Raw genomic sequence first — 16,996 nt, 5'->3', positions numbered from 1 at the left:
GGAGCAATTCAAAGAACAAACTTTGTTCCATGCTAACCTACATACATGATGTTCTTTCTATTTTTGATCTTTCTATTTAAGTCAATAACCCTTTTAGGAAATATTTCTTAAACAGTCTACAGGGAATCTTTCATAGCTTTTTTAGGAAAGGGTTTTACACATACCTTGTCAAAATTGTCCATTTCAACATAACTGTTGATCACGATCGTTCGTCTGTCTAAAACAAAAGAATTAACATCATAAAATTGATTTGGTCAGAACAGACAGATGATGTTATGAAAGAGAATAGCGGGATAGACAAACAACTCCATGACTTCCAACTTTTAAGAGAGACAGCTTAGGATTTACATTGGATCAAACCATTACTGTGCCCGTCCACGTCTCCTCTCACTGTGGGTTCTTTGTTTTGTTGCAGTGAGCACGTCTCCTCTCACTGTGGGTTCTTTGTTTTGTTGCAGTGAGGTTGCTGTTGATGCTTGGGCTCCCATTCGAGACAATGGGCAAGGGCCAAGAATGGCCACATGCTTTTGTTCTCATGCAACCTACAAGTTACAAAAGAGACTTCTCACACAAAGGCTCTCTTCCTCTTCTCCCTGGCTCGTTGGACAATGATTTGATCTAATTGTCCAACAACAATGGCCTGAAGGTGCAAAGAATCTTGTTGCTGTGGCAGCTCACACCTTCCTCTACCCTCGCTGATGCTTTGCATGATCCAATGATCCAAGGATTAGCAAATACCATTGTAGACCATGTTTCATGTGATGAACACAACGGTTGGGAACCAGGAGTTCTGAGAAGACGGGAGATACGGGCATTTCAAGTCTCTGTTTTCCTCCAAAATGTTGAGCTGCTACAATACTGTTGATTATTGTGATGTGCAATGGAGGACTCAGGGTTTCGTTATATCATGGACTGCACCCTGCAAGCTACATCATGGAGATGCCCTGGGTTTGGGTGGGCTTCACCTATACAAAAGACAAAAGGACAGGAGAAGAAAAGGACTGCACTCCCAAACAAAAGGAATGGAATAAACCAGAACACATCCTGTAAGATATTTCCATTACCATTATGGAGTTCATCTGTGCCTGTCTTTTCTTCACCTCCCTCGCTTCAATTGTCGATCACAAATTTTGCTGTACGACCAGAAGCCTGCAGACACAGCAAGATGGAACTCAAACAAGATTGAGGAGAAGAGATAAGCATAACAATCTACCACAATAGTCTTGAATTTTAGATATTGCCTACGGTGCCAACTTGTGATCCTACTGCTACACGGGCTTGCATCACATTTTTATTTAATAACCAAACCAATGGCTGAACAAGATATATCAGGTGCACAGAAAGAGAGGATATGCAGATGAACAAAAATTGGTACTCCTATGTCCATCAGTGATGCAATGTGGTGGGATGGACACCAGATACTGTCAGGCCATGAACATACACTCATCAGGCATGACTAATTCACCGAATGATATTGGTCAGAAACATTGATCTAGGATAGTGGAATTAACCAAGAATAGTAGAATGGACTGCATTTGATATAGGAATTAAATGCATCTGAAGCAGAATGCTTATACATGAATATACCGAAACTCTTAAATGTTTGCCTAAGCATGCTATGGAGATCAAATCAATAAAGAGGAACTAGGCACCTAAAACTCTTTGTGCTTTGATCAAGATTATGAAGTAAAAATGACTGGGAAAAGTAAATAAGTAGTTTCACAACCAAAAAGAAATTTGAGGTGGTCACATGTCAGTTACCAAAATGAATTGCTAGCTCTTATGTCGTACATAAATGCAGTGTCAATCCAACAAAAATTTTCATGACTGTCATTGCAATAATTTTTTTCATAACATCTTGATAGTAATACCGGGACAATCAAGTTAATGTTCACGCTAACAAGCCTCTATAATCCATTATAAAAGAATTTTGTGTACCAACATACATGGAGAAATTAGTGGGTAGGAGCTATGTTACAAGTGTCATTACTGAAGGCAAAAAGGTAATAGATATTTACTATGATCGTGTGCTTTAGTATGGAAACATTACAAACATTGCTCCCTTGATCACGAGAAAGCGCTAGCCGCACATGTGGAATGTTCTTCCAGCTCTCCCCCAAAGCAGGCTTCAAACTTCCTCCCTCTCCTCCGACCATATGATTTGTTACCTTATCAGCATTAAGTAGCAAAGAGTTATAATCTTTTCGGCTAGCTCATGGCTGTCACAAAGGTACAAGCTGCAAGACATGCTTACATACTAACAGTGGATATTAGCATTTCTCCATGTTAAACATGGGACTACTTTTAGTAGCTAAGGAAAAAACCAAATTCTTGCCTGATATGTTCAGTTTAAATACCAGAAAGAATTAAAAAAAGCTTTCCTTGGCTAACCTAATAAACCTGATTTATAGTTCAATGAGAAAATACAACTATATAATTAATTTTTAGCAAAAAGATAAGTTTAACTTTTTTGCTTCAACAGGAAAATAACTTTGCCATGCTCAAACATTCTGCTTTCATCAAAGCCTGCTGACGTCTAATGTAACAGCAATCTTCAGCAAATATCAAGAATGAAAATTTCAACTGGTGAACCTAAAGTGCAATAGGCTTTGTGTGCATTTCATCACAGAAACATGATACAATAATTATGCAGCCAAGCACAAAATATGCAACACCAGACATTATTGTACTTACCAAAACTGACAGGTTGTATTCATTTGCTATTTTCTTCAACAGAATTCCAGTTGTGATCATCATCAGCCGTCCTGCATTTTTATCAGACTAAAGCTTGGAGGAACTCAAAACAATGGAACATGTGTGCTAAAACTCAGAAAACAAAACCTGTTTGCAAGCATACACAGTCATGAGAACTGGTGATATACAATATTCCTATTGGGTTACTCAGCCACATCAATGATATAAAAATCATGGGGCATGTTGATCGCATGTAAAGCAACAATATGTACAAGCACTTAGTGGATCTCATGTAAAGCTACCCAAGTAAGCAGTTGCATAGAATAGAACTTAAGTCAAATTAATCATGGGGCATGTCGGGAATACAAACTAAGAGTATATGAGGTGCATACCTTGTGAATTTTTGCCTCCAAGGATGGGTGTTATGAGGGATGATATTGAATCAACGATTAGTAACCGTATCCTGTTGCCACTACTTTTTACCTGAACCATTGATAGAAGTGCTCAATGCACTTAAATTCAACTAACATAGCACCATTCACAGTATCTGTGGGACAAAAAGAACCTGATGCTTCAATTTGCATTCAATTTGATGTAGAACATCCAACAACTCAAAGATGTCAAATACGGAGTGGCATAGTATGCTGCTCATAATCCTCTTGAGCCTACCTTCTTTTCCCTACAATGAAAAATTCACAATCAAGATTGACCCATAAAAAACATGTAATTTGCAATTTCCATAATAACAAGAATGTTCCTGATTATCAATTATGGAATTTACACTTATAGGACTACTGGTAATTCTCAATGCTCATACTAAGGCAACAGAGCAGACATTAAGCAAAAAATAAAAGACAAAAAGAAAAGGATTTCACCTCTTTAATCAAAGTGTCAGACTGCGAATTAACCATGTACGCAATGCGGTGTGGGGAAAAAGAGTTACAAGTATCCAAGAACAAAACAACACCCAAATGCAAGTCTGCAACACCCAATGCAGAGTGCAGACAAACCTGCACAACATGTTTGCTGAATAACATGACTAAGAACTTATGATTGCACCGGAACTTCCAATAATCAGGAGTAAAATATCTAACATCTATGGTCTAAATGAAGGGGAGAACTTCTTACAGACTGATTTTACATACTTGAAGATTTAATGGAGTCAAACAACTTTCTTACTTGTGTTTTACCAGAAGAGGATGGCCCCACAATTTCTGTTAACTGACCTTCCCGCAAACCTCCTCCAAGAAGGATGTCAATCCTGATAATTCATTACGCCATAAAAAACATCATACTGTTGAAAAAGAAAAACATCTAGAGAAACACAAGACAATAAACTATACTAGTTAAATTTAAGATACCCTTTACATCCAGTTGGAAGAGCATGCTTATTCCATTTAGCATCCTCAAGCAGCTCCACACCATTCAACCATGGTGGTTGTCGTCTGTCTATCGCCACCGAAACTTCTTCCATCCCCTGTTTTCGTCCTATTAGTTTAACATATTGTGACGGAGTAGTGCAAAAAGAGAAAATAAATTTGAACTAATTCACAAATCCAAAGAAAGAGGATAAAAATCTTAAGTAAAAGGATAAGTAATTACAAATCCTTTTAGATTCTTAAGAAACCATAAAAAGGCATCAATTTTCAGATGCCAATCACAACAGAAATGGGTCTATAAGAAATTAACAGAACACCTAATTAGCATCCACGTACCAAGATGACTCTCAACTTCGACTACTGGAAGAAAAATACCAAGTTTCTTTGATTCTTACGAAAACATAAATATGCATCAATTTTCAGATGCCAATCACAACAGAAATGGGTCTATAAGAAATTAACAGAACACCTAATTAGCATCCACGTACCAAGATGACACTCAACCTCGACTACTGGAAGAAAAGTACCAAGTTTCTTTGATTCCAACAGATGAAGTTAAAGAAAAGGGACAATAGGCATTCTATCATCTCCAATTGCAATAAAATCAGCATAATAAGCTACATCAACAATTGACCTCCCATTCACAAGGAACATCACTGGTGGAAGAACCTTACCACATCCTCCTCCCCTAACTCTTTGGTTATGGGGGACTTGGCATGAATCGCAGAGCGAGGGTTTCGGGGTGGAGGCATCGGGACCTGAGATGCTACCGCACATTTGTGTTGGGTTCCGCCATCAATCAATCTTTCGAGCTCTCCCGCTACGCGCCCCCTCTCTTCCATTTGGAATCGTGGAGGGTTTAGTCACACATTGCCACATGTGCGAAAGCGCGTGTTTTCACAACTTGCCTCTCGTGCCGTGCGGACTTACCCACACACGAACTTGGATCTTGATAATCATATGACTGCACAACTATCAAAGCGAAATGGACGCAGATCACGTGGTTTCGGGGCAACGGGATTGAACCTTAGCTAAAGAAAACCGACGTCACACGTGCCCTCCGTGGCCACTCGCCGGAAGCATCAAGTCACGTGGCGAGCACGTGTACTGTGGAACCTCCCTCCCTCGGCTCCCACCCATATAAGCAATTCTGTCCTCAAAACCCTAACCCGTCGCCGGACCAATCACTCGCGCTCCCACTTGACCGACCGATAGAATCCTAATGGCTTCCAATTCTAACAAGACCGCCGCGTCCTCTGCCTTTTCCAGCGCCGGTGCCTATTCATACGACCAGCTCCTCCTTCAAACCCTCATGAGCCGCCTTCAGCTCCGCCCACCGTACCTCGACACCAACTCCTTCCTCTCTCACAGCCTCGACGACTTCCTCCTGGGTGACCGCGGCTCCGACGCGGAAGGCTCCGATGGCGACGACGAGGGGGATGACGAGGACAGCGGCGAAGGGTCGAAGAACCGCCGGCTCCTCTCCAAGGAGGAGGCCAAATTGGAGAAGGAGATCGTGCGGATCGTCCGCTCCGGCAACGCCGTCGAGGCCCTCAAGGCCAATTCTGGCCAGTCGGTGGCCATCGGTGATCACAACATCTGTGTCGCCGTCCACGAGGAGCCCGGGTCCGAGTACCGGGTGTGGGAGTGGCACGGACACATCATGCTCTTCGATGAGGAGAACGGGTACTCGGCCGAGTACATCTACGGGAATTACTTCGAGAGACTGCCGGAGAAGAAGGGTAGGAAACAGGCCGATGATGACGATGAGGAGGAAATTGAGGATGGTCAGGACAAGAGCAAGCTCAAGGCAGGTGGAAGCTTGGGGCTTAGGGATTTGATCCAGGACTTGAAGGACTCGATCAATAATGGGGCTGGGAGGGTTCTTCACAGGAACTCCTTGAAAGATGGATCAGTGGCAAGGTAATAGTTTGTAGATAAGATCAAAGATCTATATGATTAGTTTAGCTGTCGCAGCAATCCAAACAGACTTATTCTATATCTTGTTTGCCTCTGGTCTTCAAATAACACGATTTGGCTTAGAATATGCTCCATGGTTTCGATGCAAAATATTCTTTTTTTGTGTGTGAATTTTATGTTCTTCTAGTTTTTGATGTGTTATGTCTGCAAAATTGTGGTTAACTGATGAATCTGGAGTGGATAAGTTGGTTCTAGTTTGCTTAATTGTTGTGTTCTGCAGTCCACCTTAATTCTTGTGGTTAACTGATGTTCTAGTTTTTTATGCATTATGTCTGCAAAATTGTGGTTAACTGATGAATCTGGAGTGGATAAGTTGGTTCTAGTTTACTTAATTCTTGTGTTCTGTAGTCCACCTTGTGCAAACAAACGTTGCATTGCTGCATGAACTTTGTAATTCTATTTTTACTGATGGTAATAGTACTCTTGTTGATTTCTTATCATAGTTAGAATATATGAACTTTCTTTTTAGGCTTTTTATGGGATGGTAAACCTAATTAGAAGTCATTTAGCACACCTGTAAGGCACTTCCAACTTCCTAGCTTAGCACCATAAATACTCAGACCTGGTTTGAGTGATGTTGACACCTAAAGAACAGACATGAGTGGAAATAAGGAAAAAAATACAGTTTAAGAGAAATAAATGATTCATTGGTCTGATCAAGCAATAGTATCGGTATAGTATGGTTCTAAAAGAAGTAGCAATATCAACTCTAAAACAACAGTGAAGGTGTGTGTTGAATCAAGGATAGGCAATTAGTGTTTTTGTTATGCTCATTTTGTTCTATGCATGCTTATGAAAGGTCAACCTGATACCATAGGTAATTGCTATTCAAAGGAACATGTATTAGGTGTGCAAAATCTAAGAAAGCGATGCATGAATATTCATTGAAGAACAGGTACATGAAATCTGACTAAGATTGGAAGAAATTGTAATACACTTGTCCAGCATAGCACCATAATTACTCAGGAACTGGTTCAAATGAACTTTTTTTCTCATCGATGTTGTTCTGATTAGCGTATCAAGAACTGTGATGTTTGGATGACAAGGCATTGCACTTGGTGATAAGGTCATGGGAAATACTTCAATAGGTTATGAACAAGCAGAGAAGGATTGATTAGAAGGTCAGTATTTTCCTCACATATACATCAAGATATCAATCCAGTTTATGATTGCTTAAGGAACATAATTCTGTGCTCCACCTTTCATGGACTAGTCATATATAGGTTTTAAGTATAGCTCAAGATGTTGCCTTCTAAGGTTTCCTGGTCAATGTAAATGGTGATCTGAGATAATTGATTGCCATGAAAGAGCATAGAGCATCTAATAATCAAGGAGAGAAATTTTGCGTTGCACAGTAATTGTCAAATGGTTCCATGTAGAAAGATCAAAACAAAGTTTTTTTCCCCAGTAAACAACAAAATCAAAAATCTTTTTACAATAAATGATCCCCTAAAGAGTGAAGATTGTGGTACAACACTGCTGGAACCTCCTAACAACTATGCAATTAAATTGTGGTATGAACGTAGTGCTCAACTCATAAAAATAACGTAATATCCAATAGGCAATATCGTAACACAACTCAGTCCAAAGCAACGAGTAGATGTTGACAAAAATGACAATGGCTTCGCCCGGTCTCGAACCGGAGACCGTCAGTGTGTTAGACTGACGTGATAACCAACTACACCACGATACTTCCTTGTTATTTGTTGTTTAGAGACAAAATAACCTATATGTAACATAACTCAGTCCAAAGATCAACGATTAGATGCTGACAAAAAGAGAGTGGCGTCGCCCGGACTCGAACCGGAGACCTTCAGTGTGTTAGACTGACGTGATAACTAACTACACCACGACACCACGTTGTTATTTATTGTTTGGAGACATAATAATCTATTTATAATATAACTCAGTCCGATGGTCAACGATTAGATGCTGACAAAAATAGAGTGGCGTCGCCCGGAGACCTTCAATGTGTTAGACTGCCGTGACAACCAACTACACCACGACACCTTGTTGTTACTTGTTATTTAGATACAAAATACTCTATCTATAACACAAATCAGTCCAAAGGTCATCGATTAGATGCTGATAAAAATAGAGTGGCGTCGCCCGGACTCGAACCGGAGACCTTCAGTGTGTTAGACTGACGTGATAACCAACTACACCACGACACCTGGTTGATATTTATTATTTATGAGATTTGGTGAATTACACAGATCGAACTCGAACCAGACGGATCAATGCCAACCAGGTAAGTGGGTCGTCGACTCGATGGCCACAGCCGGAAAGCATTCAAGAAACGGTGGTAGAACTCGCCAGAACAAGAAAGATCCGGCAGCCGGCACTTCATGCGAGTGCGATTATGGCCCCACGCCGCCTTCGCCCATCGGCGACGTCACCAAGAACCAGGTGGCCATGACCAATTTGGTGAGCCCTTTCCTCGGTTTTTCTTCTTCCTAGAAACGCATGAATCCGATGTTGTTGTGGCTGAATTTGTTAGAAAGGTTTGATCTTGCAGGACACTGGCTTTATCTTTGATGGAAATATCCTTAAATTTCTCTTGTTCTTGGAAGTATAAAAGAGTCTCCATCATGTTCTCACTCAAGATTTCTGGTTTGAGTTTAGGTCCCCATGTCGATTTTGCCGGTCAGATACTCTTTTGCACGCAACCAAAACCAACTTTAACATACGGTCACACAGAAGCTAACAATAAACAATTTCAAACAATTCAAGAAATCAATCTGTCTGAATTGGGAACTAGTTAAATTAAATTAACAATTGGTCCCTGAAAGATAAGATCAATTTGACAAAGTGACAAAAAGGTATGGTCTGTTTATCCATCCTCCAGCATCTCTCTATGGACATGCATGCAAGAGGTGCTGCAGTACTTGTAATCATACCTGTGGAAAGGGACTTTCCCTTCCAAGGAGGCACTGCAGCAGGAGCAAATGGCATCGCCAGCTCCGCTCTTAGGCGCTGAGCTGCTCGGTGGTGCTACCGTGGTGCTCGTTAGTCGAGCATTTAGAGCTGCTATTCTCCTCTCTGCTGCGGCTGCTCTCTTTTCTCTTTCTGCTGCCAGTGCCCTTCTCTGTTCCTCCTGATCATGGACACGTTCGCCAGTTAGACAACCTGTGAGCATCAAAGATGATTGTTCTAAAGATGAGAATTTTTCCTTGTCTGACCTCTTTAGACAAAACAGGCTGATTGCTTTGGGGCTGCTGTATATGAGCCGAGGCAGATGCTCCTTGATTCTGTGATACAGCAGCCGAAGCATTTTCGGAAATGGCAGCTTGGGCCTGGAGTTGTCAGCAGAGAGCAAACATCCAAACAAACACCCATCAGTTTTTTATCCTATCGAGGTCAAAAGATTCAATTAATAATTTTTGTTTGGTCTACATTGTCATTCTGATTTGGCAAAACAATCATTCGCAATGGTCAAGCCTACATTAAAATCTAACAAGGAGAACGACAAGCCAGACAAAAAATTGAATTTACTGACTACCGAATGCAATGGTAACACAAATCACACTGTAGTAAGGAAAGGTAAAAGCAGTATTAGTAACACAAATCACACTTAGTAAAGATTTGAATGACTACCGAATGCACTAGAAGCATACCTTTGCCTTTTCTTTCGCTTTCCGCAACTTCTTCAACTCTTTAGCCTTTGCCTTCCTCTTGGCATCCTTCTCAGCCTATGTAACCATCCCACAGAAATTAACAAATCCTAAGGTCTATAAAGAAAAATGTTCCTCCAGAAGTTTTAAGCAACAAGCATGAACATAAACTTAATCCATGTAAATTTTTTAACATCATAAAAATAACCAGTCAGCATCCCAGAAAGCATATGCATTAAGTTCACTGATACTGATGCTAAATGAATTTAAGTTACTAGAGCAGAAGAATTATTAATCAATCAATCTGTTTACATAAATGGAATTCAGGGGTGACAACAGGAATTGAAGAATAAGGAAAAGATTCATCACTAACTGCTTTTCCAGGAACACTGTTTTATTAGACAATAATGCAGTAGAAACATTGCATTAATAGAAAACACAGATCAGGTACCTGTTTTGCCGCTTGCGCCTCTTCGATTTCCTTTGTCAATGGACTTGGCACATTGGCAGCATGCCAGTCCCACTTATCAGGATTTATCGCCATAAATCTTCTAAAAATGTTTCTGACTTCCTTCTCTGATGCTAACATGTATGGAGTCCGACCTCTACCATCTTTAATACAGGGATTTAGACCTTGTTCAAGAAGCTCAAGAGTTCGTTCAGCATCACCGCACTTTGCTGCTTCATGCAGAGGTGTTGTTTCATCCCTATAAGATGATGCATTAACTGCCTCAACTGCAATTGCCAAACCTTGTATTACCCCTGAACCTGATCCAGAAGAGGATTTCTTGATCTCCAAGTGCCCACTGGAATTGGAATCATTGGATTGAGGAATGCTATTTCCTTCACAAGATACACGAGAAGATGTGTCTTCATCTGGGATGTGATTCTCATCTACCTCATAGGCCAGGCTTGTCAATTGCTGATATATACGTACGGCTTCCTTGAATGTTGGCCTACGGACAGTCGAAGGAACATGTCTAATTTTATGATCTTGAGAACTCAACTGAGGCTTTTCCCCATCAAAAAACATCTGACGACTCCTGGATGGAGCATGAATAAATATACATGAGGAAGAATCGATGAACGATTTCCAAGAGACAAGCAATTCTTGAATTTCCTGTGTCAAAGAAATTTACAAATCAATTTATAGGACATGGATAAGAGTAACCAAGAAGTATTGTATGTTTTATTAACCGGAAGTGTTCACAATGTGGTGATGCTAAATAGTAGATCTAAGAAAAAGGCTGTCAAATTAATAGATCATGTTCAATTGAAGAGTAAACATACACTGCATGAGAAAAGAAAGAAAAATTATTCATTCTTAGTTCCAAACAGACATTGAAGTTTCCTGACAACAGCGGTAATGCTCCACATATGCTTTATGCATTAGTGATGAAAGATCTCTAGAAAACTCGTTATTTAGTACCTTTTTCAGTGCAGCTTCATTATATCTGCGAAGAGATGAACCAGCTGAATTTGCAGCTTTCCCGGTTGCATCTTTGGCAGATTGCCTCTTGCCAGCCTTTGCTCTAACGACATACCTACAAATGGACATTAGGAAGTTAATCACAGCTTAAAGCAATCAAGTTAAATGCAATATAATTGAGGAAAAAAAAAAGAAAAGAAATTATACTGCAGTGGGCTTAAATCAGGTCTCCCGAGTTAAAATGGAAACTGATATATCATTTTTGCCAAGCAAATGTTTGGATTAAGTTAGCCTTGTCCTCTCATGTCCAGCACAAATATACAAGAAAAAAGAAATTATTAATATGTCGTAGATAATCAAACTGTTCAGTAATCTGTATTAAAAAAATTATATATTTAGATTATCAATATGTTTAGATTATTCTGTTTGAAAGAGAGTTATATGATAATCAGCAAGCTAGGATAATAATTTTATATTAAAAAGAACGCTACACAAGAATGAGAGTGCAGAAAGAATAGATTGTACTGACCTGTGAAATGTCTTGTGAGCTATGACAAAGTTCCCATCAAAAACACAGCCAGCAAAATGACCACCACTTGCAAGCAAAACAATCCTTAGATGTGACCTATCTCGAGGTTCACAAACCAAAGTTTTCAATCTGTTAATCAACTCTGTCTCTTCTAAGTATGTATCTCCACTTACCATATGGTTTGACTTGCTGTTCTCAAAAGATATATCTTCAGTTTCATCCATGAGCAAGCATCTCCATACTGAAACTATATCACCTGACTGAAGATAGAAACATGGCTTTTGTTTATCACGTTCTTTTCCTTTGCTCGAGAGGCAGCTCTGATGGATAGGATCATTCTCAAACTCATCTTCTGAACCAGAGATACTAGACACATCAAAGTCCTCATATACAGGATCACCACCCAAGTTGTCAAAGTCGTCTTCCTTGATAATATTCTTGCCAGCAATGCTCAGCTTGACCTAAACATGGAGTTATATTAGACAATTCATGAATATCCAAACTGGCCAGGAGATAAGTTATTAGGCCACTATCTAGATGCCCTTTGGTAATTGAAAAGGAATTTAACTCTAGAAAAAAAAACCTGCATACAGAAGAACTGGAGAAATATATTCAACATGATGAAAATGATGAGGGTTAGCATGAGGCCCCTGCTGATCAGCCAATAGCTACTTGCCATATAGCCTAATGACACATAAATTAATTAGAGTGCTCCTCCACCATGCCGCTTGGAACTATCACTTTCCTTGCAGCCAGTTTGACAGGGCCTAAACCTGCTCCATACCAACGTGTGTTTGTAATCACCACCATTTCTGCAACCAGACTAGGAAGGAAGCTTCCATTCCTCCTTGTTGTTGGACCTTGTCCATCTTTATGGAGGCAGGCAACTAAATTTTCTAATCCCTAGACTACTACTCTCTACCTCTAATATTAATGAGCACTAGAGAAAGACTCCATTGGACACACTCCCTGTGCACCTCTTTTTATATTTTCACAAGATAAGCTCAGTGTATGATACGCACATCAGACTCCTCTCTTCCAATGTGTTGTTTCTAAGTTCAAATTGAGGTCAATCTCAACTCCATTCATCAGGATGTTCAAGAAGTGTCCATCGGAAATAAATGTTTAAGGCAAGGTTCACAATTTCGGTCCATATCAACGTACCAAGCGGTACGCCTAAAATAGCTGAAAACACTAGTACATATTGTATTAGTGTTTTCAGCTATTTTAGCTAAAATAGCTAAAAGGTCGGTAAGGTAGAAATCAACCATTACTTTCCAGTACAGGTCAGTAATAGTTGAAATCGACTGGTACTGCTCGGTACAGGTTAGTAACGATCGAAATTTCGATCGTTACCGCACGATACTGAGCCAAAAATTTGGTATCGCTCGGTAGTAGGCAGTCCGCGTATCGAGAGGCTCTCGGACCGATACGCACCACCCGTACTAGGCGGTACACATCGAAATTAAAAACCATGGTTTAAGGTCATCTTAACGTCAACAAAGTTTATTGGAACAGAAAAATGAGCTAATAGAACTATATTCCCATTTCCATGATAGACAATTTAAATTTGATGAGAAGTCATGGAATTTCCATGATCCTCTAAACACTAAGATTTGGCAAGTAGCCTTTTGAAGTAGTAGTCAACAGGTCTTTGTCCTAAATTAGCAATCACATGATAAACCCATGCTATCGAAGATCAATATCCAAAAAATTCCCTCAAATTAAACGAAAAGATGGCCTAAGTAACCTAAATTTCATGAACTCCTAAATGTTCAGACTTCAGAGAATAATAAGTTCTTAACTGTGATCAGAAGTCATAATTCCACCAAATATTTTTTTAAACTAAAATAACATTTTTTATTAAATCCTGTTAAAAAAAGCAAACCACCAGAAACATATCTCATGATATGCCCAAGATCCTGCATTGGAATGACACTGGGTGCCAAGCTCTTCAGAAAGTTGTTTGAGTTTCAAAAGTCCATTCTATGATATATAAATAACAACGTCTGTTAAAATATTCTATGCCTCATCAAATATCTTCTTATACTGCTTATAATTCTATCGATAGTTACAGAAGAAGAAAAAAAAAACACACACACACTTACGATTAAAGATTTAGGGTTTTATGATGATTTAGGGTTTTCTTCAGTGTACGATTAAAGATTTTCTTCTTGTTCTACACCTTTTTTATTAATACTATTCAGATGCAAGAACCACATAGAGAAAGAATTTCGACCAATCCATGAGCCGCTCGCGTGTGAACTACATAACCTACAACAAGCAGAAAAAAATCCCTATTTTCCTTTGAACACCGAACCATAAGTATCATATCTACGCTTATGATAAGAAGGGAAATTAGGTATCAAAGAATAAAGAAGACCAAACGAATTTGGAGTCAACATCAAGAGGGAGAGGGTTGTGCTAACGTTCAGGCGGTGGAGGTCGGATTTGAAGTGGGAGCGCTGGTCCTGGAGAGAATCAAACTCTGCCTTGCAGGTGTTGCACGTCCACCTAGACGACGAGGCGGCGGCCTCCTTCCCCATCTCCCCAGCACGAACCGACTCGACCTCCACATCCACTCTCTCGCCGACGCTCCCGGCAACCCCGGTCTCGGCCGTCACCGGAGAAGGGTCCGGGATCCGCCGAAGGGTTTCGGATTGGAGGGAGCGGAGAAGGCGGCACGAATCGAAGAAGCCAGGCGGGAGATCGAAGACGGAGCGGGGCTTCCGCTCCGCGAGGCTCTTCTCCTCCGTCGCCGCCATGGGCGAAGCCAATCGAATGGTATCTCTTCTCTTAGTATTACTCTCCTTCTGATATGAATAAATAATATAAATCTAATATTTGAAGTTGATATGTAAAATTTAGGAAAATATTCCTTTTTTTGTGTTTTTGCAAAGATGATATCCCTTTTCATAATTCTAAAATAGTTACCCTTATTTCAAAAAATTTTAGAATATCCTCCAAGAGAGAAAAGGTAAAATCTAATAGAAATATTTTAAAAATAATTATGAAATATTCATCACGACTAATGTATTATAAAAGGTTATTTAAGTATGATAATCAAAGTCAATTATTGTTTATTAAATTTATTATACTCATCCATGATTTTAGATATGATAATCGAGATCAATTATTATTTATTAAATTTATTATACTTGAGTGTCGAAGAGATTATGTTAAAAATAATTATTCAATCTCGATCTTTATGTCACAAAGCATTTATTCAAATATATCTCAATTCATGAGTGATCGAGACTTTCTTTCGACCACCTCAAATCTCTTGTGCACATAGATCTGAACTAAGTCATTCGAATGTCATCGACATCCATAATATTAAAGTTTAATATATGATATTAAAAAATTTATAATAGCGAGTCATTGATTTTTAGGTAATATAAGTCTATTATACGTATTTAAATTAGTTTAATAACATCCATTGATGGAGTTCGGATTGGAAAATAGCTATTGGGTAAATGTATTCAAATAGTTAGTCAAGCACCTCATATATGCATGATTAAGAATCCTTATTAAGTGTACGATACTTTCCTTAATCTGCAAAGACTTTGGTCACAAGACAACTCAAACTTTCATGTTAGCTATATCTTTGATCCAAGTCCCTAACCATGTCAAGTTGATTGAAATCTTTGGAGATATCAACAATATTATGAACATGAAGTAGAAGATACAAGCTTCAAATTCAAGTATCAACCGGTCTATATTGCCTACCATTTTTCAGCACTGTCATATAGGAGTATGCTTTGACATATGGAAATTTGATATAAGCTACTTGGATTTATTGGAAGCTTTTATCATAGACAAATTGAGAATTCGATACTTATGTAATCACTTGTATACAAACGGTACTATAGTGCATAAAATCTTTCTCTTAAATATGAGAAGGATAAGTTCAACATGTTCTTAGGTCTTCGGGGGCATAGGAGCTATATCGGTGAAGAGTCACAATCTCGCAAATGCATTCGCGATAGCAAAAAAGTGTATAGTGAATTCACCAAGGCATAGTCCAAGGGGATGTTGATCCTCGAAACTTTTAGAAAGAATGATATAAAGAAAAAAATTACTCTAACGAGAGATATCTTTGAGAAGGATAAGCTTCGATGCTCTAGAGAGAGCTATGTGTAACAAATCGCATATGTTGAGGAGACACCTCAAGATGATAGCTCTGTAAAATTTAATAGACCAAGCGAGCGGTGAGGAGTCAACACATGATCTCACATGAGATAATACGTGAGTTGATGTATTCTGAGATCAAGTGGGGGAGCAACCTTAGGCAACACCAAACAAATGCGTACTTAAAGTCGATGTGGAGATTAGACTCAATAGAGAGATGACCAGTGGAATGGTCAGCACAAGGACAACTCAATACAAACCGAGAAGTTGAGTAACTTGGATGAAATTTAGTGAAGTGTCCAAGCCACATGAAGAGAATCGATATAGAAGATAAAATATAGAACGGAGGCATTAAGCTTTCTTTAGACAAAGGTTAAGAACATAAACTCTTATAAAAGCAAATGCGAGATTATATTATTCCATGGGTCTTATAGAGTAGAATCATCTTGCTTGGTGCTAAAGTCAAAGGGAGCTTTGAGGCACATGCATCTATCTTAATGAAACAAATGACAAAGGGACTAAGGTAAGTCAACTTGCTGTGACAAATTATTGGAAAACCTTGGCACAAGGCAAGAAAATCAGAAGGTGAGCACTCTTGAATAATATGACCTAATTTTATCATTCAAGTTGTCGCAAATTGAAGATTATGTATATCAAAGATTATATTGGGGGCAAGGGCTCAAAATCCAAACAATAGCATACCAATTTTAATAAAGTCGATAGATTTTTGAGAGCTGTTGGGCGATGAATTGTTCTAGAGTTATGCTTTATCCATGTGTGACCCGACAGCAAGTAGATAAAGATCAATTGTCAAGAGAGCAAACATAATCGGAGGTAGTAGAGAACCTGCAATGTACTGATAGATACTACACATGGAGAGATCATAGTCTGTTTTCTTCCCACAAAGATCAAAATACAATAGAAATGTTACTAAGAGGCGATATGATGTAACGGATCATAGTGGAATAATTTGAAGTAATGTGACATATGAGAGAAGTCTCGTGAGGGACTTGATCATATGGAGGTATGATTGAGAGCTATTGAGAGCTTTACTTCCATGAGTAACATAACAATAATAAATGCTATAGATACAAGGAGTAAATATCATAATACTACAAAGGCGGGTATTCCATATGTGTATCAAATTTTATATTGGTTGAAAGCCTTGGTCACAACATATATTGGCTATATACCATCGAGGGGATTCCGTGCAAGAATCATTAAGTCTCATAGGGGGACT

General features: G+C 39.1%; 3 protein-coding genes and 2 non-coding genes across 8 annotated transcripts; 1 reads left to right on the top strand and 4 right to left on the bottom strand.

Annotated features, from left to right (window-relative positions):
* Positions 1-165: 165 nt before the first annotated feature.
* Positions 166-5,108, bottom strand: LOC135637260 (DNA repair protein RAD51 homolog 4-like). Of its 4 annotated transcripts, XM_065149872.1 has the most exons (10): positions 4,748-5,108; positions 4,056-4,171; positions 3,874-3,955; positions 3,570-3,704; positions 3,260-3,373; positions 3,087-3,177; positions 2,695-2,765; positions 2,019-2,168; positions 1,065-1,149; positions 166-965 (listed from the first exon to the last, which is right to left on the bottom strand). In XM_065149872.1, the coding sequence occupies exons 1-9, from the start codon at positions 4,913-4,915 to the stop codon at positions 1,111-1,113; spliced, it is 966 nt and encodes a 321-aa protein (XP_065005944.1). In that variant the 5' UTR covers positions 4,916-5,108; the 3' UTR covers positions 166-965; positions 1,065-1,110. The 4 variants fall into 4 exon arrangements, with proteins under 4 accessions (XP_065005944.1, XP_065005943.1, XP_065005942.1 ...); XM_065149871.1 differs by having other exon boundaries at positions 166-1,149; XM_065149870.1 differs by lacking the exons at positions 166-965; positions 1,065-1,149 and having other exon boundaries at positions 1,889-2,168.
* Positions 5,109-5,229: 121 nt separating this feature from the next.
* Positions 5,230-6,120, top strand: LOC103982328 (uncharacterized). The gene has a single exon (XM_009399228.3). The coding sequence runs from the start codon at positions 5,296-5,298 to the stop codon at positions 5,998-6,000; it is 705 nt and encodes a 234-aa protein (XP_009397503.2). The 5' UTR covers positions 5,230-5,295; the 3' UTR covers positions 6,001-6,120.
* Positions 6,121-7,836: 1,716 nt separating this feature from the next.
* Positions 7,837-7,910, bottom strand: TRNAV-AAC (transfer RNA valine (anticodon AAC)). The gene has a single exon. It is a non-coding gene; the product is annotated as a tRNA-Val (tRNA).
* A 243-nt stretch (positions 7,911-8,153) lies between these two features.
* TRNAV-AAC (transfer RNA valine (anticodon AAC)) lies at positions 8,154-8,227 on the bottom strand. The gene has a single exon. It is a non-coding gene; the product is annotated as a tRNA-Val (tRNA).
* Positions 8,228-8,780: 553 nt separating this feature from the next.
* On the bottom strand, positions 8,781-14,431 carry LOC135637283 (uncharacterized). Its single transcript, XM_065149909.1, has 7 exons — positions 14,055-14,431; positions 11,626-12,086; positions 11,097-11,211; positions 10,119-10,787; positions 9,671-9,745; positions 9,236-9,349; positions 8,781-9,150 (listed from the first exon to the last, which is right to left on the bottom strand). Exons 1-7 carry the CDS (start codon positions 14,388-14,390, stop codon positions 8,887-8,889), a joined length of 2,034 nt encoding a protein of 677 aa, XP_065005981.1. The 5' UTR covers positions 14,391-14,431; the 3' UTR covers positions 8,781-8,886.
* Positions 14,432-16,996: the final 2,565 nt, after the last annotated feature.

The sequence above is a fragment of the Musa acuminata genome, chromosome BXJ3-4 (genome assembly GCF_036884655.1).
Source record: "Musa acuminata AAA Group cultivar baxijiao chromosome BXJ3-4, Cavendish_Baxijiao_AAA, whole genome shotgun sequence".
Classification (NCBI taxonomy): Eukaryota; Viridiplantae; Streptophyta; class Magnoliopsida; order Zingiberales; family Musaceae; genus Musa; species Musa acuminata.
The sequence above is the reverse complement of the archived record's forward strand: the minus strand, read 5'-3'. Positions and strand labels throughout refer to the sequence as shown.

Coding starts and splice junctions, on each gene's coding strand:
- LOC135637283 (XM_065149909.1), bottom strand. CDS start 14,390: ATGGCGGCGACGGAGGAGAAGAGCCTCGCGGAGCGGAAGCCCCGCTCC. Junction 12,087..14,054: donor CCGACCTCCACCGCCTGAAC/GTTAGCACAACC, acceptor CTCCATGTTTAG/GTCAAGCTGAGCATTGCTGG. Junction 9,350..9,670: donor AAGCGAAAGAAAAGGCAAAG/GTATGCTTCTAG, acceptor TGACAACTCCAG/GCCCAAGCTGCCATTTCCGA.
- LOC135637260 (XM_065149870.1), bottom strand. CDS start 4,915: ATGGAAGAGAGGGGGCGCGTAGCGGGAGAGCTCGAAAGATTGATTGAT. Junction 3,956..4,055: donor CTTCCAACTGGATGTAAAGG/GTATCTTAAATT, acceptor ATGAATTATCAG/GATTGACATCCTTCTTGGAG. Junction 2,766..3,086: donor TGGAGGCAAAAATTCACAAG/GTATGCACCTCA, acceptor ATAAAAATGCAG/GACGGCTGATGATGATCACA.
- LOC103982328 (XM_009399228.3), top strand. CDS start 5,296: ATGGCTTCCAATTCTAACAAGACCGCCGCGTCCTCTGCCTTTTCCAGC.